This window comes from Protopterus annectens, chromosome 2.part1, assembly GCF_019279795.1.
Source record: "Protopterus annectens isolate FY-2018-M chromosome 2.part1, PAN1.0, whole genome shotgun sequence".
In the NCBI taxonomy this organism is placed as follows: Eukaryota; Metazoa; Chordata; order Ceratodontiformes; family Protopteridae; genus Protopterus; species Protopterus annectens.
This window is the reverse complement of record NC_056729.1, coordinates 1966043736-1966070173: the sequence shown is the minus strand read 5'-3', so window position 1 is coordinate 1966070173 and position 26438 is coordinate 1966043736. Positions and strand designations below refer to the sequence as shown.

General features: G+C 41.0%; 1 protein-coding gene across 2 annotated transcripts in view; it reads left to right on the top strand.

Annotated features, from left to right (window-relative positions):
* ERBIN (erbb2 interacting protein) overlaps positions 1-26438 on the top strand; it is a 3184408-nt gene that overhangs the window by 2953966 nt on the left and 204004 nt on the right. For both annotated transcript variants that reach the window (XM_044063352.1, XM_044063353.1), the window contains one exon: positions 4391-4501. In XM_044063352.1, coding sequence (XP_043919287.1) covers positions 4391-4501 — 111 coding nt within the window. The remainder of the gene's footprint in view (positions 1-4390; positions 4502-26438) is intronic.

The following is a 26438-nucleotide window of genomic DNA, read 5'->3' as shown; positions in this document are numbered from 1 at the left end:
GTGTTCAGAACGTACTCTCGCTTCTTTTTAGTGTCCAAGACGACAGGGGACCTCAGACCAATTTTGGATCTAAGCAAACTGAATTAGTATGTGAAGTCAAAGTTTTGAATGGTCACAGTACAGTCCATCCTACCATTTCTTCACACGGATGACTGGATGTGCTCGATAGCTCTTCAGTATGAGTACTATCACATCAAAGTAGACGGGCACTCCAAAAAACATTTACATTTTCAGCTGAGAGCCAGTCACTACTATTACAGAGCCCTGCCCTTTGGACTCCCCACAGCCCGCAGGGTATTTACCCAGTGCATGGCAGTGGTGGCTGCTCATCTGAGACTCAGAGGATTCAGAACTTTTCCATATCTGGACAACTGGCTGCTCACTGCCCCCTCCAAGCATGTTTCTCCTACATTCCAGAGACTATTTGCTCCAGATTTGCCAATCACTAGGGAAATCAATAAATTATGACAAGTCAAACCTAACACCAGTCCATTGCTTGGAGTTTATTGGTACACTTCTAAATGCAACAACACAGGTAGCCTCACTACCACCTCATCACATATATCCACCATGAGGAATCAGGTTCATCTGCTTACTTCCCATGCATCTCCTCCAGCCAGATCAGTTCTTCAAGCAGTAGGATCTATGGCAATAGCCATTGTATTACTACCCTTGGCATGTTTGTTTATGCGTGTCCTTCAACAGCCACTAGATTTTCAGTGGTCCTTTCTACGTCAACCACTATCCTTTCCAGTCAAGCTAACTCTAATTTGCAAACTGCATATTCACTGGTGGATTCAACTGGATGACATTCATCTAGGCCTACCTTTTGTTTTGTTGTCTCTAATGGCCACAGTGACCATGGATGCTTCCCAACTGGGATGGGGGTGGGGCATTTCCTAGGAAGGATGGTCCAAGCCATGTGGTCCCCCTCAGGAGACCAATCTGCATATCAATGTACTAGAGATGAGAGCAGTCCTACTCCTGTTGCAGGCTTTTCAAGATACTCTTCTTCTAGGGACTATTGTAATTTAGACCAACAATATGTCTGTGGTCTGGTACATAAACAAGGAGGAACCTGGCCGTATCCCCTCTGCAGAGAGGCTATGGGGGTGTGGGAATGAGCAATCTCGTTAGACCACTTTCTAGTTGCAGTGCACATTCCAGGGAAGACAAACATATTAATGGGCAAACTAACCAGATCCATCCTGATGCCTCATGAGTGGTCTCTCAATCAATCTGTGGTGGAAAGGATATTCCAGTATTGGGACCGACCGTCTTGCAACTTCTTTGCATCTGCCAACAACAGCAGGTACTTTGCTCTTATTCCCCCTCAGAGGGAGTCAGAGAGAGATGCTGTAGTCCATTCTTGGCCCTCTGGTCTTCTTTATGCTTATTCCCTCCTCTTCCTTTGATTTCCCAAATTTCTGCAGAAAGCAAGTTAGCCAAAGAGCTCAGCCATCCTCATTGCCCCTTCTGGCCTTGACAGGTGTAGTTCCCTTTCCTGTGTTCTCACCTTTGTTATCCTCCATGGATAATGGAGTCATGTCCGGATCTTCTCTGTCACCCATCAGGGAGCCAACTTCCCAATAACCACGCTGTCAGACTAACCCCATAGTTACTCCACTTTCAGTAATTAGACTGCCCAAGTTTTCTTCTCCAGCATGTACCATTAATTTGGCTTCACAAAAAGAATCTATTAAAGTTTACAAGAGCAAGTGGAAAAGATTCTCCCTTTGGACTTTGAATAATGAGAATGACCCGTTCTCCGCTCTAGTTTCTGCAGTACTTGAATTTTTCACAGCCGTTTTTAAAAAAGGAGCTAGTTTTTCTTTGATTAAGCTGCAATTAGCAGCCATCTCTAATTTTTAGACAAGATACAGAAATTATTTCTTGGCTTCTTCCAAATTATGCAAAGTGTTTTCTAAAAGGCATTTCTCTTCTCAGAGCACCAATAAAGGACAGCAACTGACGCCAGACCAAGACTTTGGAACCCGGGCCGACTACGGGTCGCCTGCCAGCAGGATAACCCAAGTGTAATGACTGCAACAGTGAAGACACTCGAACATCTACATTTATGGTAGGTACACAGCTGTACTCTCTGCTGCCACCTACTGGCAGAAATACAGGGTTACAGCCGAGAGGAAGTGGTGGAGGTATAGTCCCTGTTAGTGTGCACGCTATTGGGGCAAATTGTACAGTAACAAGTCTTAGTACAAGGAGCAGTACACTAAAAGCCTGCAGGAGCTTACATTTGAGTTTTGCAGCAACAAAAACCACACTTGTTTTTGGAGAAACGTGGTCCAGCAGGAGATGTCAGAGACTTAGAGGGCTCCTTAGTATCAAGATGGGAGGGTGTTGACGCCGAGCAAGCTGATCTTTATCCACTGTGATAACAGCTGAAGCATTTCTTTGGTGCAAAGTCAACAGCTTAAATCCCACCAGCTGAAACTTCTCAGGTCCAGCTTTCGAAGGATTTTTGACATACTTATGGGCCATGTATAAGGTTTTATCAGAAGCAATGTGACAAGGGGTTGTGGACCTGTATGTCCAGTTGTGTGGTATAAGTAGGTTATGTGAAATCCATTCTATACAGTTTATTTTCATCTCCAGATGACCTTCACAAAGTCTACATACAACATGACCCTCCACAGCGATCACCTCTTACACATGCTGTAGAAGGACCAGTGCTCCTTTGCCCACCTTCTATAAAGCCTATTGAGCCTTACAAGTCCACTGTCAGCAGCAAAAATAAATTGTAAATAATAAAAATAAGAACTGTACTAGCCTCTCTTGTAATCTTTTGTTGTGACTATGAGTTCTCAACTGAGTTGAACAAGAGCAGGAATTTTTATTAAAGTGATTCCTTGAATACGTAAAGCTTAAGTAATTGTAGACTCACATGCATGTCTATATACGTATACATGTTTGTGTTTATACATTTTCATATTTACAAATATATGTGACTGACACTGTATACTTAACTGTACTGCGTATCACTGGATCAGTCATTTCTGTGTAACTAATAATATGAAGTTAGGGGAGTATTTTTATAATTAGCATTCACTTTGATTATTTGATATAAAATACATTTGTTTTTGGTTTGTATAATGTATAAGTGCCCACTGTTAGAATTTGTAGAGAATTTGTAGATGGAAGCCTTCCTGCATTGTATTTCATGAAGTTCATGTCCATATTTATGCTATTAACAGCTTTGTTGAAATGGCAGTTTTTCTTGTAAGAGGACAGAACCCTAGTTTTATTCATTGTGAATATATTTAAGTGCATTTCCTTTCTGTGTCATTAATGACTTCAGTAGTCCTTTGTCCAAAAACTGTTGGCTTGCCTCCAAACTGTACATTACTCCCCATTGACTCTTACAACACTTAAGCAGTTCCACTTTGTGCCATGTCTTCCCCTTCCTAACAGATATTTTTGTAGACGGTCTTATATAGGGATTTCCCAAAAACTTAGCAGGCTAGTAAACATATAGCATTCCTCCCCATAGCAGTTGCTCTAGATGTAATGCATCTGTAAAAGGTATATAGAAACACATGATTTATGAATGTCCCTCACTCCATACTCTCTTGAACCAAATAGAAGAAACCTGCAGATATGTGGGACTCTTCTTCAGTGTCACCAAGATTTTATGCTTAATTAACAAAAAAAAAGAGAATTTGTTCAGCTGTCCAATATCTTCTTGTGTTCCCAAATCTCTGCATAAACTACTTTGTGAACTGCTTTATGTGACAAAGAAGTGCATCACCAGAAGTTAGCTACTCTACCGGAGTTTGAGCACTGGATCATGGCCAGACAAAATTTATTCATGAAGAATTCTTGTGCTACTGCTATCCCACCTGTATAATTAAAAAAAAAAGTTCTACAAGGAATTCTTCCACTATCCCACCAGTATAATTTAAACTGGGACTTTAGTCTGACCACAGTGAGATTCAGTGGCTTAGAATGTATGCTTCATTTGGGATAATGAAAGTGGCATTCTCGTTATAGAGCTTAGTGCAATCCTTATTTTCTGGTACATGGGTATATCTACTGAATACATGTACAGAGTTTATATCTCGTACATTTTGTCGAAATGCATAGCTCTCTGAAAGCAGCTTGGTTACAGCTTTTCTCACAGTATTCCCATATCACACTGTCCTGTAAATTACTCATTGTGTTTTAATGTGTATGTTTCTTTGTGTAATTTTGTAAATTTTGTGAATGAATTAGTTTAACAAAGTGAATGTTTATTTTTAGAATAGAACTTGCAGAGTAACCTTAGTGCTTGCATGATTTTGTTAATGATAGGAGTGTTGCATTTCTGATGTTCAACTTAAACAGTTCTGTAAATATTTCCTTAATGTATGTTTTTAATATTCTTATTCACCAGGGAGGGAGCATAGGGGAACCTTACCAAGATGAAGTATTCTCTTCTGGGCAGCAGAGTTATTCTGCTACAGCACTTAATTTAAAAGAAGCCCAGTCAGACACCATGACAAAAGTGAGTATGAAGCCTTGAACAACAAAACAATCTGTGAAACAATGTTTGTCATAAGATATATGATTAATGCAGGAAAACCGAGACTGAAGAAGAGAGTACAGAAGACGACATAATAAAACTTTAAATCATACTTGCAGATTTTTGTTGTGACTTGTGGTTCTAGAAGTGGTTCTTTATTATCCATGGAACATTATGCAAAATTGTGCAGATCAGAAGCACAGAATCATTTTCCAGATTTTTTTTTACTTTACTTTTGATGTAGTAAAGGTTTGCAGTGTATTCTTTATTTTGAATTTAAGTTCAGAAAAAAAATTTTTTTCCTATCCTAATAACATTTTTGTATCTTCTAAAGCATGAAGTAAACTTGAAATCATCTTTGTTGCAACTCTTATCAGGTATCTGAACACCACCCTCATCTAAGAATAGGGTAACCATTATCTGTCTTTCTAGATCCGGGATCCATGACATAACAAGGGCTCTTAGATGCCACCATCCTGTGAAAATATGACTGTGACCTAGTATTGGCCCATGTAGGGGTGAATGATCTTAAATGCTGTACCCAAAGGGACACGAAGGAGGGTATGGTTGAGCTTTTCTGTGTACGTTTCCTAGGCAGGAAAGGCACTGGTCTTGAGAGGTATGTTATTACCCAGAATGATGCCGAAATTCAGAGACAAAGTAATTGGCTTTAATAATTAGGTATGTAAGTGGTGTCGTTCTAAGAAGATCCAGTATGTGTCAGCTTTGGATGAGATGGCCAGCAAGGCTAAAACCTTTACTATCCCTTTAGGCAGAGTTCATTTGCTGCACATTACAGCCTAGTATGGTGTGATTCAGAACACATTAAAGTGGATATATTCAGTGCCAGGAGTCTTAACCAAAAAAAAAAAAAAAAATGCCTGAACTTACAGCCATTCTGTATCTTGAGTGCATTCATATGTGTGCAGTTGCAAAGACATGGTTTCAGAGAAGTGAAGGCATTCCCATTGCTCCTGGGATCAGGGCCCATCACGTCTTCAGAAGTACTGGCAGTTGGATGGGACTGTCAGAATTTGTCAAGGATATCATCACCTCATGACTGATTCCTCAGTACATAAAATCTGAACTCTTAAGATGTCCAAATTACCTGAAAACAGATTAACCACCACTTCATACCTAGCTATAGAGCACCTGTTATGTTACCTTTTGGCCATAATAGCTATCCTAACACCTTAGTCGAAATCCTCATTAAACCCATCACTTTCTGTTATGGGAATTTCCAACAGTTCATCAGTAAACTGGCTAACCTACACTGTTAGTGGACAGCATACCCGGTACATGTTCAGTCATGCTCACTGTTGTAGTAACCTTAGCCATGTAGATTGTATCCTGCACAGGATACAATAGCCAGCCCAACTTTTAAGTTTCAAGGGCACCTTCCATGCACCCATACCACTTGTCAGGTCAAGCTCAACTAACTGAAAACAGTGCTTTATGGTGTCAATCTCTTTAGAGCCACCTTTAGAGAAGATGCAAGGATGGATAATAGGGGTTGTTCCTCCGATTTCTGATTCAGACTCTGAGGAGAGCTCAGTTTCTGATTTTCCCTGTGGGGAGTTATCTTTCTGTGAGACTATTGCTAGAATGTGCCAATGTTTTCAGTGGGAGAACACTGAGGTTTCTCAGTCCCTCAGAAAATACTGCGAGTTGTTACAGAAGGATTTTCCAGAATCTACACCCATTCCTGCTGTCTGCTTTGGAAGATGTGTGTGTACTGCCTGCAGTTTTCCTGATACTCAGACAGTTGCCCCTAAACAGACAGTTAGAATGAATTAAGTTCCACAGTATTTTAAATTTTTATACACTATTCCCAGACATGACCCAGCAGCTATAGCTTTAGTTGATCCCACTGCTGCTAAGCACTTAGTTAATTCCAGTCCTACTCTTTTTGATAAGGATTGGAAACTTATTGATAGGTATGGGGAATAGCATATACTTCAGTAAAACGAAAAATAAAACGTTGGTCAGAATGAAGAATACAAACAAGTTTATTGTTCCAAAGCTTGTTTGTATTCTTCATTCTGACACAGCTTTTTTTATTTTAAGTTTTATTTTTGGAGTTATCTGCTTGCTGCTATTTTGTGGATATACTTCAACAACTTTAAATTTCAGAATTTTGAATTGTCAGTCTCATAGTTTAGTTTTTTTCTGAGAATTTATGAAAGGAAGAACGCTGCATCTGTAGCTTCTTCTTGGGATGAAAAATCTGCTTTAAGTAACTTGAGTTTTTTCTATTGCACAGGTTTAGACTCATTTTACAATATGTGTGTATGACTTTGTTGATGCTTCTTTCAGGGCTATGGGCCACTTCTGTTTTGAGGAGGTTTGCATGGCTAGCATTCACAGAACCACCCAGGTGGTGATAAAAATAAGATTTTAAGTTCTCCCTTGGATAGAGATTTGGTGTTTGGACCCTATGCCGCAGAGATGATCATACCTCTCAACTGTCCAAAGTTTTGCATCAGATTTTTTTTTATCTGTCCCTCATAAAATGTGTAGTTTTCTAGCAAATCACTGAGGACTTGAAGTCACCAAGTAATGATGTACATCTGAGTTTCAGACTTCATATCTTTCAGACTTCATATCTTTAGGAAAATGCATGCTAATGCAAATCCTGTTATTTTAGCAACTCTCTTAGCTTATAAGAAGAACAACTAAAATCTGTCCCTGTTTTTGGGACTTTGTCCCCCCATTATTTTAGGCTTTGTCCAGATTTCTTGTGCTAAGAGCTTGAGAGGTATGGAGGCGAAAAAGTGTAATGAAGGGGGCAACCTGATCCAGAGAGTTGCTAAGTTTTCCAAATTTTCCAAATGATTTTTTATCTCCTCATCCAGTTTTGGCAAAAGCAGAATAAACAGTCTCAACAAAATACATATAAACTGACATTTAGGAAGAAATGGCAAGGAGTTTCCAAAACGAAGTCTCTAATCTCCCAATACAAGCAACAGCCCAACAAGTCTGTTCAAGAAGCCTTGTGAACCCCTCCCACCCTGGCCCTTTTTTCTTCCAGAAACTTTAAATCTCCAGTTTTTTCTCTTTTGCAACAGGTAGTTTCAGACAAATTGATTCTGAAAATCATTCATCAATGTTACAGATGGCAGTGGGAGGAAATTCCTCCTTTCTAGGGGGTCATTCTTCATCTTCCAGATCAGGTTCTTTTTTTTTCCCCACTGGTCTTCATCACATGCTGTTCCAAGGTGTGATATCATACCAGTTTTCATAGATTCATAGATTGTTACTAGGCTAACGACCTGAGGGGCTTTCTAAGCCTAGCCAAGTTTTCCCGAAAGAACAATGATGTCCTGTATCCAAATAGGACATTGAGGGCCAGGCCTTTATAAGCTGCCCATAAAGAACATGGGTGCCAGGCCTGTATTTAAATTTCCTATTCTCCATCCACTGGTCTAGGTTGCACTTAAACTGGGTAATAGACAAACTCAGCTTCACACAGATGGAAAGCCTGTTCCACAGGTGGGGCAGTCTCTTGGACACATATCTGTCTTTCCAGTATGTTTTGTTTAAGTAACAGACAAAATTCAGGTCCCTAGACCTTGTGTTTCTGGTACTGCTTGACTTATGAGTATGCAGGTGATTCAGAAGTATGGGGTATGTGGATACCTTGTAAGCCAGGCATAGAGCACCCCTCAACAATCTGTAGGAGACTGAGCAGAGGGAAAGGGCTTTAAATCACTCTGCATAGGGCCAGTTTGTTAACACCTTGTTTTCTTTTTGTAAGGAACCTCTGAGGTCACTCTAGTTGCTGCATATGCCTGGTCAGATACCTACTGAGGGGAGCATTGTACTCTGTGATTGGTCAGTGGGAAAATGACCTAGATGCAGTGCCCTTGCTTATAAGTTAAACAGTATAAAAGGATTTCCTCACCACTGCAGCCACATGGTGGTCGCAGGTAAGGCTATGGCCTGCATGCGTGCCCAGATCCATGACCACTGGGTCGACTCTTAGGCGTGTATTATCACCATGGTAATTAGCTGGAATGGTTGACTTCCCAAAGGGTACAATTATCCATCTTAGTGAATTTGTGACTGTGGCTTTGCCACCATTTGTTGGTCAAGGGTAGGCCTTCTTGAAGAATGCTAGTGTATGCAGGAAAGTCATCTGCAAACTTGGCCAAAAATCTTCAGCATTTGCTTCCATTTCAGAGAAGTAGATGCCAAAAAGGAGCAGGCCCAGTATCAAGCCCTGCGGGACTCCACTAGTGACTGGCCTCTTGGTGGAGGTGGCCTCCCCTGTTTTGACCTCCTAGGTCCTGTCATTGAGCCAGTTGGCTATCCAGTGGGTGATAAAAATATTTATACCTAAATTAGTGAGCTTGTCTGTAATGCCTGAGTGGAGTATTGTATCAAATGCCTTGGCCAGGTCGAGGAAAGCTGTGTGCACAGTCTTGCCTTCATCCACTGCTTTGGTAACCCTCTCAAAAACGTCCACCAGATTTAATAGACATGACCTTCTTTTAACAAAGCCAAAGTGTGATGGGTCCAGCATTTGCAGGTTACCTATGCTCTCATTTATTATGTCCATGATGAATTTTTCTGTAGTCTTACATATGAGGTTGGTCAGACTTATGGGCCTGTAGTTACCCGGATCAGTGGTTGGACATCCTTTGTGCAGGGGAGTGACTGTCACCATCTTTCATTCCTTTGGGCACAAAACCGTACTGTAGGCTTCAGTTGAAAAGTGATTAAAGTGTACTAGGGAGGTCATGTTTCATGCTATTTATTAAGCGTCCTGGAATGTTGTAGGGCCCATCAATACAGAGTTTTTGACCTTGGAAAGTGCATTGTGATCTGTTCCCTAGTAATGGATTTTGGAGATTGTGTTGTGTTATTTCCTTTGGACTGTTGGAGGAGAATGGGGGTAGAAATTTGAGCTAAACCTGTCCGCCAGAAGGTTGGTTATGACATCCGGTTCAGTGTGGGTGATGTTATTTATAACCAGTTCTGTGCATTGTTGAGCATTTCCCCTAAGGTTATGGACATAACTGTAAAACGCTTTGTGGTTGTCCTTTGCCTGAGAAGCTATTTTTTCTTCATATTTAGCCTTTGAAGCATTAATTAACTCTCTTAGCTGCTTGTTTAGATTGGTCAACAGGATTTTTAGTATGTATAACCGTGTTCCTCTTCGCTTGTCCAAGATTTTTTGCTTTTGTTGTATAACCGATTGATGTTGTGATTCCAACAGAGTGGCTTGTCTTTTGAGTTTGTCTTATTCTTAATATGAGTGGGCACAGTTCGCTATATACAGCTGTCAATATGGCTGTACAGAGATTTTGTAAATAGCTCACCATATGCTATGTTGTTTACTTAGGTTGGAGGTGCTTGGAATTTAGCCAAAGTGTTCCTTAGAAGAGAGAGGCTAGCCTTGGAATAGTTCCTAAATGTTTTTAGTTTCACTGGATCCCCAGATTTAATTTTTATTTTAAGCAATACTGCCTTATTGTCAAATCCCCCCCCCATGTTTGTGAGTACAAGGTCAAGGATGTTTGTACCGCTGCTAGGAGAGTGGACCAGCTGTTCCAAGATATTGCTATTAAAGTTTAGGAATCACTGGGCTTGTGCATTAGATATGGTGTAGGATTCCCAATCTGTAGAGGGGTAGTTGAGATCCCCTCTTTAATATTGTATTGGTTTGAACAGTGAGAGACTCTAGTACATTGAGATAGGTAGTGTGTATTTCCTGGGACATGAAAGTGGACCTATAGGTTGCAAGGATATGGTACAAGACCGTGTTTATGGTGAGTTGCACATATGTGAGTTCCAGTGGGTCATATACTTTTAAGTAGTCTGGATGTTAGGTTGGTTTAATATAGACTGAAACTCCTCCACCTTTAGTTCCCTCCTGTGCAGTAGCTGGTCCAAAGGTGTGAATGGCATTATAACCTTGCATTGTTGGGGTAGTCTCTGAGACTTTACACCATGTAAAATTTTTCATTTTCCCTTTTCCCTTTTCCTTAGATTAATGGTTTTCTAGCTTCATGGCTAATTACTAGACTATCTGCTTTAATGGACTATTCTAAGCCTATCCAGTTTTCCTCCTAAAGGTAAGAATTGGACACTGTACTTTGTGTCTGTCAGACATCTTAACCATTATACCAACCCTTAAATACTTCCATGCCTGGATCACATTATCAGTTATCTGCCTTACCTTTTGGAATATCCATTGTACCAAGAGTGTTCACAAAGTGCCTAGCTACAGTTATACCTCATTGCAGGCTACAGGTTATCCACATTTTTACATATTTAAACTTGCTTGTCTTTCCAGAATATTTTTCCAAGTCTCAAGAATCTCTCTCTCTTGAGTGACATCTCTCTTATTACAAGCTGGGATTCCAAGAGAACATTCAAAAGTCTTTCTTGACTCCTTCACACAGGATTGTGTTCCTGGGATGTCAGCTAGACACCTTAGTTCAAAGAGCTTTTCTTCCACAGAAAATTATGTCTTTTTTCTAAGGATTCTCACTCAGAGTTTGGTCACTGTGAGGGGAATACCTCATGATTTTGGATCTCAGGCCATCTATGATTTTCATGATATCCCTGACAAGACTCCAGATGAGAAAGATATAGTGGTATCTGAAATTGGTTTGGTCCCAGCATCAACACCCTTTGTCTTTTCAAATCCCAATGCTGGTGTTTGTCAGAAGAGAAATATTTTGGGGGAGAAACAGATATACTTAAATCCAGATCTCCCCTCTTTTCTTACTGTTCCAAAGCAGTCAGTCATGACAGATGCATTAGACTTTGCTTGGGGAGTAATTTCAAGAGGGATAAAAGTGCAGGGGGTGTGGGAGACCAGGGACAGGTGCAAGCACATACATTTCAAAGAGATACTTGCCCTGATCAAGGCACTCAACTCTCTAAACCATCTTTAGTCCCAGGGACCTCTTCAAATGGGTACATGCAGCACCACAGTCATGTGGTACATTGGCAAGCAAGGGGAACCATGTTCGCAGACTAGCCATGTTAGCTTGGGATATAGCTTCAAAGCACAATTTGTTTCAGGTATTTCTTGCATTCCATCATGGCAAATGTGTCTGGCAGATGAGCTGAGCAGGGCCAGGGCAGACCCTCATGAATAGAAACTAGATTAGGGGGTCTTCCAAGATTTGATCTGTCTCTGGGGAGTTCCTCAAGTAGACCTCTTTGCCTCCTCTGTGTACAATCAACTAGCAAGATTATGTTCCAGGACATCATGCAGGAAGGCAAGGAAGGCAGATGACTTTTTTTTTTTCCTTTCCTTGGACAGGAATGTTCCTGTGTGCTTTTCCGCTATTATCTAGGGTACTTTTGAAGATTCAGACGGAATCCCCCAAGATCATTGTGGTGACTCCCTTCTGGCCCAGGCAACCGTGGTTCTCCCTTTTTTTTGGAAGTGGCCAGGGACAATTGCCACAAGCTTCCTCACAAACTGGATTTACTCAGACAAGAACAGGGATGTCAGATACTCCTTAACATGCATCAACTTCGTTTGACAGCCTGAATGATACGATATTAATTCCTCTTAAGATACCTCTTTACTGAGGATGTGCAGCTGGTACCAATGGAGGCAAGGTGGTCTGCTACTAGAAAGTTGTATATTAGCAAATTGAAAAGGTTTTCTAGTTAGTGCCAACAACATAACTAGCACCCATTCAGGGCTAGCTGTTCTCTAGTTTTACAATAATTGTGTAAGTTAGTATATTATGTGTTGTCTTATTCTTCTGTCAGGGTTCATTTATCAGCCATTTCAGCGTGTCTGCCCATGGACCCTCCTCTTTCAATGCAATCACATGTCAAAAATGTTCTTGAAAGGGGTTTTGCATAAGAGTCCTCCGAGAAAACTGGTGGCCCCTACTTGGAATCTTAATTTTGTGTTGAAGCTTGCTCTGTTTAAACCAGCTAATCTAGCTGACATGAGGTTCTTAACATGGAAAACAGTTTTACTGATTTGTTTTGACCTGTGCAAGAAGGGTATCCAAGTTGCAAGCTGTTATGGTAAGTCTACCCTACCTCTTTTTCCACAGTTAGTATTTGTTTGAGAACTAATTTTTCTTCTTTGCTTAAAATGCTATCCAAGTTTACTTTAAGCCAAACTATCCCTCTCATTTTCTTTCCTGAACCTAAAAATGAAGGAGAGAGGATTCTCCATCCTTGGATGTCAGCAGACAACTTGAGTACTATCTTGACAAAACTAAATCTGTCAAATCTTCAAATCAATTGTTAATTTCTTGTGAAGGTAAGAAGAAGGGGACACCCTATGTCAAAATAGGCTATTTCCAAATGGTTTAACAACTATTCCAGGCAGTGTCAAGGACCCCCACTCTACCAGGGCCTTGACTTCATCTGTGGCTTTTTGGAAAGGGTTGGATTCTAGAGGTATTCTAGAAGCTGCTACTTGGGCCTCTGTACATTTACAAAGAACATTAAGCTTGATTATTTCTCTAGGTCCAGATCAAACTTGCTTAGACCATTCTCTAGGGGCTTCTGGAGTCTTTTCTTTCCACATCCCAAATGTAGTTAGCTAAGATACTTTACCCATACAGCTAAAGCTACTGCAGCATTGATCACTATGTAAGTAATGAACCCAGCTGCTGCTAAACATCTGGCTAATACCAACTCCTCCTTTTCTGACAAGGTTGGGAAAGCTTTTGATAGATTTTGGGGGAAAATGTATTCTTCTGCAACACTTATTTTTAGAATTCTCAACTCTCAGGCTCATATGTTAAAGTTTATGCTTGCCTATTTTGAGAACGCAAGGGACATCATGGCACAAGTTTTCTGTTCTGAGGAAAAACTTATTTGTGTATATTGATTGCTTTTGTGCCTCAAGTGGCTACCCACTCTTTGAAATGTGCTTATGATTCTGCTCTTGCCATTTCTAGGGCTGCTGCCACTGAAACTGTTAGGAGGCTTGCTTGGTTGTTTACGCAAAACCTATCAGAGGCTGTTAGAGCTGAGATTTTGAATTCTTCATTGGATAGAGAGAGAGTTTTTGGACCATCTACTGCAGATCTCCTTAAAAAGTGTGATGATAGAGGTATGCTGATTCAAAGAATCTCTTAGATTTTTTCAGCCTGCCTTCTCCAAATTTTCCAAAGTATTTAATGCTACCCCTACAAACTTTTTCGTAAAGCAAAATAAACAGCAAGGTGAAGGTAAGCAAACATTTAAACAGCAGTGGAAGGGAGGTTAAAAAATAGGACCCCCCCCCAGTGCAAAGTACAGTCTAGTACATGTGAATGACTATCTACAAGACCCCCACCCTTACCACCCTGGCAAACCATTAGTTTCTTCCAGAATGTCTGAACCTCCATTTCTCTCTTTGGCAACAGATTGTTGTAGACAGATGGGTTCTGAAAATAATTCCTCAAGTTTACAGATTGCCATGGGAGTCTCTCCCTCCTTTTCAAGAGAGTTCCCATCATCATCCTGACCAAATTCCTTTTCTTTCTGTCATTTAGCATCTGCTGTCTCAGGGTGATAGAAGCTGTTCCACCTTCTCAGGGGAAAGGTTTTGTTCAAGAATGTTTCTGGTGCCATCAAAAAAAGATTAATGGAGGCCATTTTTGGATTGTTAAAAATGTTATCCTTTCACTACTTGTTACTCCTTATTCCCCAGTTGAGTTTTATGGTGACCTTAGATTTAAAAGATGCATACCATCATATACCTATACATCCAGGTTTCAGATATTTCTTAATGCTGTCTTTGTCTGGAACACATCATCAGTTATCTGCATTACCCTTTGCTCTTGTCACTGCCCCAACGCACTCAAAAAGTGTCTAGCTGCCTGCTGCTGTTCACATTTTTACATATTTGGATGACTTGCTTATTTTTGCAGAGACTTTTTCAAAATGTCAAGAATCTTTCACTTGGTTGAGGGGAACCCCTACATGAACTGGCGTTCCAGGAAAACATAACAGAAGTCATGTTTTGACTTCTCCTCACTCAGTTGTATTCATGGAGTATCTCTTAGATACTTCAGTTCAAAGAAATTTTCTTCCGCAAGAAAAGTAGATTTGTATATAGATCTTTTCCTGAGTTTCTCCACTCAGACTAGTGTCTCAGCAAGGAAATTTCATAGGACTGTGGGACTCTTGGCTTATTGATTCTCATGACTTCCTTTGCAAGACTCCACTTGAGAAAAATCCAGTGCTTCCTAAAATCTGTATAGTCTCAATATCAACATCTACTAACATTCCAGAATTAGATTTGTGGGGAAAAAAACAATTTTTTTGATGGAGAGGCAAAATTTATCAGAATGCAGGTCTGCCATGTTCCCTTCTAGTTCAGCACAGTCTATAACAGTATAAGCCTAATACTTTGCTTGGAGATCAGTGACTATGGGATAAAAGTGCAGAGACTTTGTAACAGAAAAGGCATACCAAAACACACAAACAGAAAAGAGATGTTGAACTTCACCACAGACACTGCAGATATACAATACACACCACGGAGTGAGAAAATGCCAGTGATTACCTTCTCAGTTTTTAATAAAATTCCAGATATCCAAAGTAGACAAAGTTCAGCTCAGTTAAAAGGTTTCACAATTGCAGTAAACACAGCACAATTGAACACTTCTCCAAAAATCCAAGTGCAAGCACAGCACAAAATAAAAATACTGGTTGTATAAACACACAGATAAATAACATAAGAGATGATGTCATTTGTAAATGCTTTCAGTTCTCTGCAGTCTTCTGCGGTCATCAGGATCTCAAGTGTTAACAGATGATACAACAGTAATGTACATAAACAAATGGGGGGGAAACCAGATCTTTTCCCTCTGTTCACACTAGTCATTGCTGCCTGAGGTATTGCTTTTTCAGGACATTTTCACTATGCAGACATCTTACATACAGGTTCACAGCAAAATTGTGTGGCAGTCGAGCTGAGCAAGACCAGGATGAACTCTAATGAATGGATAGTTTATCAGGAGGTCTTTCAGGAATTTATTTAACTCTAGGGACTGCCTCAAATAGGTATTTTTACCTCCACTCACAACAATCATTTGTCAAAATTCTGCTCCAGGACTCCATGTAAGAAGGTGTGGAAGACAAATGCTTTTACTTTTACTTTTCCACCCTTTCCACTAATAGATAGGATCATTCAGGAGATTTGGAAGGACTCTCCAAAGATCATTGTGGTGACTCCCTTCTAGCCCAGGCAGATGTGGTTCTGCCTTTTTTTGGAAATGGTCAGAGGCAATCACCACAAGCTTCGTCACAGAGTTGGACTCGCTCACATGGGACAAGACGTGTTTGATACATTTTGGCTCCAAACAACTGCAACTAACTGCCTGGGTGATAGAATTTTAATATCTTTTAGCATGTATTTTCTGAGTATGTGCAGCAGATATTAGAGGAGGTGTGAAAATAATTTCGTAGTAAATGAAAAACATTTTCTAGCTTGTGCTAATACAGGAATTAGCACTCTTTTAGTGTTGGTGTTTTTCTTGTTCTGCATTACTTGTGTGAATTATCTTTTGGCTTGTCTTGCTCCTCTATCAAGGTTCATTTGTCATTCATTTCAGCATGTCTGCCCATCAGTCCCCCTGTTTAAACGCAATCTCATGTGAGTTTTTTTTGTAAGGAGTGCTGTATACCAAGCCTCCTAGAAAACAAATGCCCCATCCTTGGGCTCTTAACTTTGTGTAAGAAAAGAAATACAGAAACACAGCTACGTGCAACTCTGGTAAACCAGGTGCAACAAACAGCCGAAAAATGTATAAACACAGTATACAAAAGCGTTTCACTAGGAACAACACAGGCAGGTAAAATCTGTTGCAGTTTATTCCACAAATAAACAAGGAAAAGCGCTTTCACAGAAAATAAAAACTCGTGCTTCATCAGATCCACCATATTCAAAACAGAAGCAGCTTAAATACTACATACCCCACCAATCATGAGTCAAATTAACTCACACACCCATTTTCTTTTAAAAGGTGCAAATACATACAGCCAAAAACATATTATAAAAAGCATTCATATATAAAAAAACATTTAAAATAGTCACCTGCGTGCTTTCAGTATGGGTTTGAGGGGGACATTCTCATTTAGCCTCAACCCTTTATGCATTTGCAGCCTAACATTCCACTCAAGTTCTACAATCTCTGAACGATTCCTGATGTCACCCATTCTCAGAGTTTCAAAGACTCTGTCAGTAACCCTAAACTTGAACTTGTGCTCAGCTCCCTTCTCCACTAGGTGCTTCGCTAGCGCATTTAACATGTACTTAATATCAATGGAATAAAGGTGTTCCCTTATACGCTTAAGGAGAGTAGAGATGGAATTGAAAGAAATGGCATATTTCCATGTGGAGGGTGTAAATATTGCACATATATTGAGACAGATAATGTTTTTGTGAACCCTGATAATGGCAGGAGATTCTATTTTAAAGTGTCTTCTAGTTGTGACACTAAAGGTGTTACTTAGCGCACTGTGTCACATGCTCTTCATTCTATGTGGGGAAGAGCAGTCAGAAGTTTGAAGAGCATATAAGGGATCACCTTTATTCCATTAATATTAAGCACATATCAAATGTTCTAGTGAAACACGTAGTGGAGAAGGGAGAAGGAAGCTGAGCACAAGTTCAAGTGTAAAAGAAAAAGGGTGTGTGAGTTAATTTGACTCATGATTGCTGAGGTATGGAGTTTTTAAACTGCTTCTGTTTTGAATATGGTGGATCTGATGAAGCAGAGTTTTTATTTTCTGTGAAAGCACTTATCCTTGTTTATTTGTGGAATAAACTGCAACAGTTTTTACCTGCCTGTGTCGATGTTCATCGTGTTACACTGCTGCAGTCATCACACTTGGGTTATCCTGCTGTCAGTCGGCCAGAGTTCCAAAGTCTTGGTACAGCGTTGGTTGCTGTCGCTTCTTCCCTGACGTCAGTGCGCCAGGGGTATATAAGAGGCATCCGACTCCATTTTCTTCAGTCTTTCTTGCCGCGCGGTGCCCGAAGTAGAAGCAGTTCGCAAGTGCTGGTCAGCCGACTCCTGAGATTTTCAAATCGAATTTCAGACCGAAGTCTTCAATAAAGCTAAGTACCTCGTTGGGGAACCTTTTCTTGCCTCAGTCTGATGTCAGAAAAAGTTAACAATTGCATTTCTTGTGGGAAGCAAATACTTCATAAGGACTTTCATTCTTATTGTATTCCTTGCCTAGGCCCAGACCACAACGTCACAGGTTGTCGGTTTTGTGCTAGGTTTGGCAAACGAACTATTAAACGTCAGTTTGATTTCGCCCGACATTATTTTGGTAGGAAATTTAATTATACCATGCCGTCGGAGCAACTGACGACCGGAATGCATAAAAAATGCAAAGATAAGGACAGGCAGCCGAGACCCAAACCAGACTCCGAGGCCTCTGCTAGGCCAGTTGCTGGTTCTCCGGTTTTCAGTGAGGCACCTACGCAGCCCCTGATGACCACTGATTTAGAACCCAGGTGGCATCCGATTCCCAAGCGGAGATTGCTAGGCCTCCATAACCTTTATCTTTAGGCCCTTCCGACTCCATGGCTGAAGGAGATTCCGGTGCAGTTGAAAAGCCTTCAGTTGCAGAAGGTGTCTTCAGACCGACTACACTCACTATTAAATCCTATGCAAAGCTGAAAACTCCTTTAAAAGAAAAGAAGACTGTACAGCAGTCTCCAGTACAAGGTCCCATGCCTAAGAAGCAGATGCTTAAGATGGCTGAAGACTTAATTACCCTAATCAGGGGTTCCCATCCCCCTCCTGATAAAAGGCCTAGACAGGAGGAGGACTATGCTTCCTCTGACCAGGTTTCAATTTTCTCAGATTCTTCTGAGGAACAGGAATACTCTTTTCCCCCTTATGAAGACTCTGATGCTGAAGAGTCTATTCCTTCAGCATCTCCCCCAGAAGACTACTCTTTTGGGGAAACTTTACATACCATGAGGGAACATTTCCACTGGGAAGGCCAGGATTACTCTGATTCTAAGAAAAGGCTCCGAGAGTTCCTTTTACTACCCCAGCACAGACCACTTGCTATTCCACCCGTGTTAGACATTGTGGATGATGTTTATTCAGAATCTAGCCTTAACCCAGATTCACTACCTCCTGCACCAGCCAAACTAGACAGATACTACAGAGTCCCTGACTCACACAAATTCCTATATAAAAGCCCTGTTGCTGACCCAGAAACCATTTCCCAGGGTCCCAGAGGAGTTAAGGCCTCTATTGCTAAAACTCCTGTACCCTCTGAAAGGGATTCTAAAGCACTAGACAGATGGGGAAAGAAAGTATATACCTCAGCTACTCTAGCTATGAGGGCCTTAAATTGCCAGTTTCACATGCTGAAATATCAACAATATTTGATGTCTCAATTAAAACAAAAAATGATCACACATACAGAGCAGCCTGATTACAAGGAAATGCAAGATTTGTTGTATGCAGCTGAACAAGTGGGAAAACATACTTTGCAATGTGGATTTGATTCATTGGAAGCTTCTTGTAGAGCAGCAGTGACAGGGTCTGTCATACGTAGGCATGCTTGGTTAAAAGAACAGACTTTACCTGATCATGTTAAAGCAAAGTTATTGGATGCACCTTTACAGCAGGATGTTTTATGTGGTGTAAAAGCAGAAGAGGTTTTAAAGAAAATGGAGGATAAGGCAAAATCTATGCAGACAGTCAAGGATTTTTTACAGGTTCAACCCCCTCGTTTCAGCAGAAATTGGCCAACCAAAAACTGGTCCTTTCCATCTTCTGATAGACCACAGAGGGGCAAATACAGACGCCCAAGGGGCAGAGGTCAGTCACAAGGCTCTTACAAGCCTCGACAATGGGGTGCCACAACCCGGAAAGGAGGAGAAGTCAGGTCTCAAACTCTCAGAAGACAAACACAATGACTTACCCCTCAGACTGCCAAGCAAATCCCTCTTGGCAGTTCTAACACTTTTTGCAGACAACTGGCACATCATCACAAAAGACAAATGGGTCCTAAATATTGTATCTCAAGGATACAGATTCCACTTTCACACTTTACCAAGGATAAAAGGAATGCCAAACCTGCCACCAAATCAATGGGCAGAGGCTCAAAAACAAATTACAGCTCTCATGGACATGAGAGCCATTCAACAGGTTCCTACACAGGAGCAAGGACAAGGATTTTACTCGAGACTCTTTCTAGTTCCCCGAAAGGACAAAGCCTGGAGACCCATTCTGGACCTCTCGGTTCTAAACACATATCTGGAAGTACCCAAATTCAAGATGCAAACACTACAGCATCTTCTTCCCATGCTGGGCAAGAAGGCTTGGCTGGTAACGTTGGACATCAAGGAGGCATACCTGCATGTCTCTATCAGACAAAATTGCAGAAGATGCCTCCGATTTATAGCAGGCTCAACCCATTACCAATTCTCTGCACTGCCCTTTGGCTTATCTACTGCGCCCAGGGTCTTCACAGAATGCCTGACACCACTAATTGCATACTGCAGACAAAGAGGAATTCAAATATATCCATACCTGGACGACTGCCTTATTCAAGCAGAAAGCAAGGACATTCTTTTAAAGCATCTGGCGTTTGTCAAAAACCTATTAAGTTGCCTATGGTACACAGTAAACGAAAATAAGTCAAAACTAGTGCCCTCACAAGACATAATATTCCTGGATGCCAGCTTAAATACAACGGCCCAGATGGCTTATCTCATGCCAGACAAGCAAGGACAACTGACTCAATACTTCAAAATGATGGCAAAAACAACTCCCTGCAAGAAAAATTCTGCAGGCATTGGGATTCATGGCATCTTGCATACTACTAATACCATATGCAAAACTGCATATGAGGAAATTGCAATGGTACCTGAAAAGCGTATGGACTCCACAGCCACAGCTTGGAAACAATAATACCACTCATTCCCTGCCTTCAACAGGAGTTTCTATGGTGGGCTCAGGCATGTCACCTCAACAAGGGTCAGCCTTTTACCTTACCCACAGCCAGGCAAACCATAACAGATGCATCGGATTATGCCTGGGGAGCACACATGACAGGACAGTGTAGTCAGGGCAAATGGTCTGCAGATCAAAGGCATCTACATATCAATCAAAAAGAGATGCTAGCTGTACAAAATGCCCTAACAGCTTTCAAGGACCTCCTACATCCAGGACAACTCCTAATAAAGACGGACAACACCACAGTGATGTGGTACATAAACAAGCAAGGGGGCACACATTCCTACACCCTATGCAGGCAAGCAATGACCTTGTGGAACACAGCACTGACCTACCAAGTTCAACTACAAGCACAATTCCTGCCAGGAAAGAAAAACACATTGGCAGACTATCTAAGCAGAAACATCATATATCCTCACGAGTGGAAACTAGATCCACAAGTATTCGCAATGATAACTCAAAAATGGGGGAGCACAGACATAGATCTGTTTGCCTTCCCCCAAAACTACCAACTACGGAAATTTTGCACAAGGACATACCCCACACTAGCTTGGAAAGTGGACGCCCTCTCATTCAGTTGGAAAACATTAACAGTGTATGCCTTTCCTCCACTGCCTCTTCTGGCAAAGGTGCTGCTGAAATGAAAGCCAGATTAGAGAGGCCACAAATGATACTCATTGCTCCAGACTGGCCACGCCAACACTGGTATCCAATACTAAGGAACATGGCTCAAGGCCCACCATGGATTTTACCTCAAATTCCTCACCTGCTCACTCAGCAAAACAGTCAGATTCTACACAGTCAGCTCAAGACTTTAAATCTGGCTGCATGGCAAATTACCTAAACAACCAGTCAACACTTCTCTCTAAAGCTGTTATGGATGTCATTCTGGAGGCCAGGAGGCCCAGCACCAGGAAAGCCTATTCAGACAAATGGAAAAGATTCTGCACCTGGAACCAGGCTAAAGGCCAAAATCCCCTTGTCCCAAATATTCCTCAGATTCTACAATATCTAACTGAGATGTTGCACAAAGGACTTTCCTTTTCATCTAATAAGATCTACGCCTCAGCCATTTCAGCTCAATACAACACGGATCCTTCTATATTTTCACATCCATTGCTAAGACAGTACCTCAGAGGGGCTAAGAACATAAGACTGGCCCGGAGAGCACCAACACCAACTTGGGATCTCAACTTTGTTTTGGAAAAACTTACACTACCGCCCTTTGAACCAGCTTTTACAGCTGATTTACAGTTTCTATCAAGGAAAACTGCCCTCCTGCTAGCAATAACTTCAGCACGAAGAGTCTCAGAGCTACAGGCCCTAATGGCAGTGGAGCCTTTCATCATTTTTCATCAAGACAGAGTCGCTTTACGAACTAACCCTTCCTTTATGCCGAAGGTGGTATCCAGTGTGGCCCTAAACCAAACTATTCATTTGCCCACCTTTTATCCAAACCCTCAGAACAAAGGGGAAAGGCTCCTACACTCTTTGGACATTCACAGGCAATTACGTTACTACTTGGATAAAACTAAGGCTTTCAGAAAATCTGACCAGCTCTTTGTATCCTATGCTGCAGGATCACAAGGAAAAGCGGTCTCAAAACAGAACATTTCAAAATGGATAGGACATTGTATCCGTTTCTGCTACACACACCATGGGAAACCTGTACCTGGTAACATTAGGCCCCATTCCACCAGGGCTACAGCAACATCAACAGTCTTTCTCAGGGGTACCAACCAAGGATATTTTGGAAGCTGCAACTTGGAGTTCAGTGCACACCTTCACCAAGCACTATCACTTACCTCTATACTCTAAAACCAGAGCTGGCTTTGCCACTGCAGTTCTGCAGGGCCTACTAGCTTCTCCAAACCCTGTTTAGTTCCAGTGCCCATCCTTAGCTTTGGGATTCAACCCAAGTGTGATGACTGCAGCAGTGTAACACAATGAACATAGTACAGTTTTGTACCTATCATAAATGTAGATGTTAGTGTGTTCACACTGCTGCAGTCCAGGTTACCCTTCCTCCATCCCCTCTGACCTAGCTGAACTTTTCTATATCTTTCTATCCTGTACAACCTTTGTGGTGTATTTGCTTGTAACTGAAGGTATTCCTTTTATTCCTTTTATATGTTTTGTTAGCAATATGTATTGCCTACCTACTTGGGGGCACCTGACATCTGGGGCAAGAAAAACTGAAGAAAATGGCATTGGATGCCTCTTGTATACCCCTGGCGCACTGACGTCAGGGAAGAAGCGTCAGCAGCCGACGCCGGACCAAGACTTTGGAACTCTGGCCAACTGCAGGACCGCCTGACGGCAGGATAACCCAAGTGTGATGACTGCAGCAGTGTGAACACTCGAACATCTACATTTATGGTAGGTACAAAACTGTACTTTCCTAGTGCAATGCTTTTGTGGACTGTGTTAGAAAAGAAATAACTTTTCCTCCATTTATAGCATCTCCTGTAGAAAGTGACTTAGTAGGTTGCACAGAGAAACTCTTATCAAGTTGCAAGGCAAAAACAGAAAGATAAGATAGTCATCAGACACCCTTCATAAGGGATGCCAGCAACAACCTGCTCACCAGTCTGCAGGACATTAAAGCCAGATGGAAGGAGTACTTCCAGCAGCTTTCGAATGAAGAAAACCTTCCAGAAGCTGTATTATAGTAAAAGAAAAAGTGGTGTTCACACCTGAAGAAGAATTGCACTAAGGAGAATGAAGTCAGGGAAAGCAGCATGCTTAGATGAGGTCATGGCAGATATTATCAAGATGTTGGGTGAATTATGGGAGAAATGGTTCATGATGGTATTTATAGTATTATTGAGAGGAGGGAGTATCGCAGACAATTAGAGAATAAGCATACTAGTACCAGTGTGCAAGAACTAAGGTAGCATTCACAACTGTGGTATAGAGGTAACAAACTCCTGTCACACTGCATGAGATTTTGGAAATGGGTGATTGATAAATGTAGTAGAAAGTAAGATGGGAGATGAGCCATTTGGATTCAGATCAAGATACAGCACAATCAGCCCTAATGTTTGCACTGAGACAGGTAGTTGAGAATAAGCTAGAAATGAGGAGAGTCCAGCTGGATATTCCTAGACCTGGCGAAAGCATATGACTAGGTTCCAAGAATTCTGATTTGGACAGTCTTGTGATGGTTCAAAGTCTAAGAAACAACAGTAGAATTAGTGTAGGCTATGTACAGGAACCTAATGACTCGAGTACGGGCCGTGTTCAGTCACACAGCGGGGTTCCCAGTGAGAGTGGGTGTGCATCAGAGTTCAGCTGTTTGCCCACTGATCATACTGGTTGTGAACTACAATAGCAAACAGGTCGAAAGACAAAGCTGCTGTATACAGAAGATGTAACATTATATGCAGACTGTCAAGAACTTCAGCAACTGATTGGGAAATGGAATCCAAAACTGAAGGCACAGAGGATGAAACAGAGTACAGATTAGAAGACAAGTTATAATGGTTGCAAACAAGAAAATCAGAAGAGGGTGAGAACTGAGACAGAAGGGGATGCATTGGAACAGTTTAACAGCCTCAGGTATTTGGGAGGAGTGGTTGAGGAAAAAGAAAATGTGAATGAGGAGGTCCAAGCTAGAGTCAGAGGAGTTTTAGCCAACTGTCAGTGTATTGGTTGGTATACAACAGAAGAATGCCAAACAAACTGAAATATAAGGTGTACAAAACAGTGGTGTGACCAGTAGTATTGTATGGCACAGAAACATGGGCAGTGAATGCCAAGTATTTGAGGAAGCTAGGGGTGATGGAGATGAAGTGTTGGAAATAGGTAGTAGGATGCACAATAAGGGACAGAAGAGTATGTAGCTCCAATTGCAGAGAAGGTCAAAGAGAACAAATTTATGGTGGTTTGGGCACATGAGCAGGAAAGCAAAAGGCAAGCTGATGAAAATGATTTGGGGCAGACAAGGAGGAGGCAAGAAGTTAGCAAGAGTGTCCGGTAAAGAGATGGATGGCTGGATTGTGTGTATGAAGACAGAAGGAGAGAGGTATTGAATAGAGAGATGATGAGAGTTGACACAACATCCCCTACCTTGTGTAGATAATGGAAAAAAAGGGGGTGGATGATGATGATAATGATCAGGCTGACTTAAGGTCTGTAACATAAAAAACATTTTACTAATTCCTCTGACTGAGGAATATCAGAGTTTCAAGCTCTTATAGTTGGTCAGCCTTCTCTTATTTTCCACATAGTTAGGGGTTCCTTGAGAACTAATCCTACATTTATACCTAAACTGGTATCCAAGTTTACTTTAATCCAAGCTATCCATCTCTCCCTGTCTTCTATCCAGAACCTAAAAATGAGGGAGAAAGTATACTAAGTGTACTTCATACCTTGGATGTCCACAGATAACTCTGATACTGTCTTGACAGAACAAAATATTTTGTGGAACTTTGGTCACTTGTTCATTCCTAGTAAAGTCAAGAAAAAGGTCAACCTGTGTCAAAGCAGACTTTTTCCAGGTGGCTTTCTCACAATTTTACCGTTTATTATGCCCACCACCACAACAGGGCAATTCCAAACAGGGTCAAGGCTCATTCTACCAGGTCCTTGGCTTCATCTATGACTTTTTGGAAAGTTACACCTCACAGGAACATGTGTATTTAATTGAAAACTTTGACACACGTCCAGTAACTATTTTGGATCATTTACCAGTAGTAACCAAGATAAAAATGCAGAGTATTGAAGTAAAAATGAATCAAATGGTACAGTTGTGTAAATTAACTCAGCATAACAGTAGATGTTTGAATCACTACTGCTGCAGTAGCTACTCCCACCTCCATCCTCTCTATTTTTGTATGTTTTTGTTGCCAGGGTAAATATATATGTATCTTTCCCTAGCTTTGACCTTTTCAGGGCTTTAGTCTCCCTCCCTCTGTCTGTTGGCATGAAAGCTCCTACGTGCTTGGCATCCAAGCCACTCTTTGTAGTCAGCTCAGCTTTAGCTGACTAACCGTTTGGGGTCATGGAAGGTGCCCTTGAAGCTTTGGAAGCAGGATGGCTATTGTATCATGTGTAGGATACAGCCATTATAGCTAAGGATACTGCAGCAGTGATCATTCAGACATCTGCTGTTATAAGTCAAGAACCAAAGCAACAATAGCCAAAGAAACCAAATCCACGGCCAAGGAAGTAGGAAACGACACCTTGTTGAAACTGGAAAAGATGTCCTTTAATAAACACAGTTCACGAAGCAAAATTAACACAAGCACTTTCGCTCAGGCACTCCTGAGCTTTATCAAGTAATACAAGTATCCCATTCACCAGTACATCTTAAATATCGTAGTAATCAAGATCTTAATTGAGACTGCTTGTTAACAAGATAAATTAGTGAATTAAAGGTACATGCTAGGAAATTTCTTTAAAAAGGATGTAAAAAATAAATAAGAAATATTACAAAACTAGATTGTAGATAAAAACACATGCTGAACTGAAAATTAAAATAGTACTTGCATTTTGTGTATTAAATAGGTTGCATAAAGCTAGAAGATATATATATATTGTCAAAAATTCCATTCTATGCACCATAACAGATGATAAATAGATTTAACATTTGGCAGTGAGTAATCCTAATGTATCTAAAACAATGAAATACATGTTTAGAACTTCAAAATCCTTCTTCGTAAAATATATAAAAACAGGTTCTAAAAATTAACATAATGCTGCTAAAAAAGCAACAATAATAAATTAATCTATTGTTAATGGACACTTGAGAGAGATGTGGATAAAGAAATGGTGGTGGAGGTGGTTAAGGCATGCAACATCATGGAAAATAAACACTTAAAATAGCTAAGTGTAAAGGTGGATCACCAAAGCAAAAAAACTATAGCCTAGCTCTTCTTAACTTCAGAACTGGTTTGATGCTAATAGTCCCGTTAAGGTGGTGGTCTTCCTGCATCCAACCTTAGCTGCCATAGTAGTTCACGGTAACCTAAAGTGGATTCCCAATCACCTCC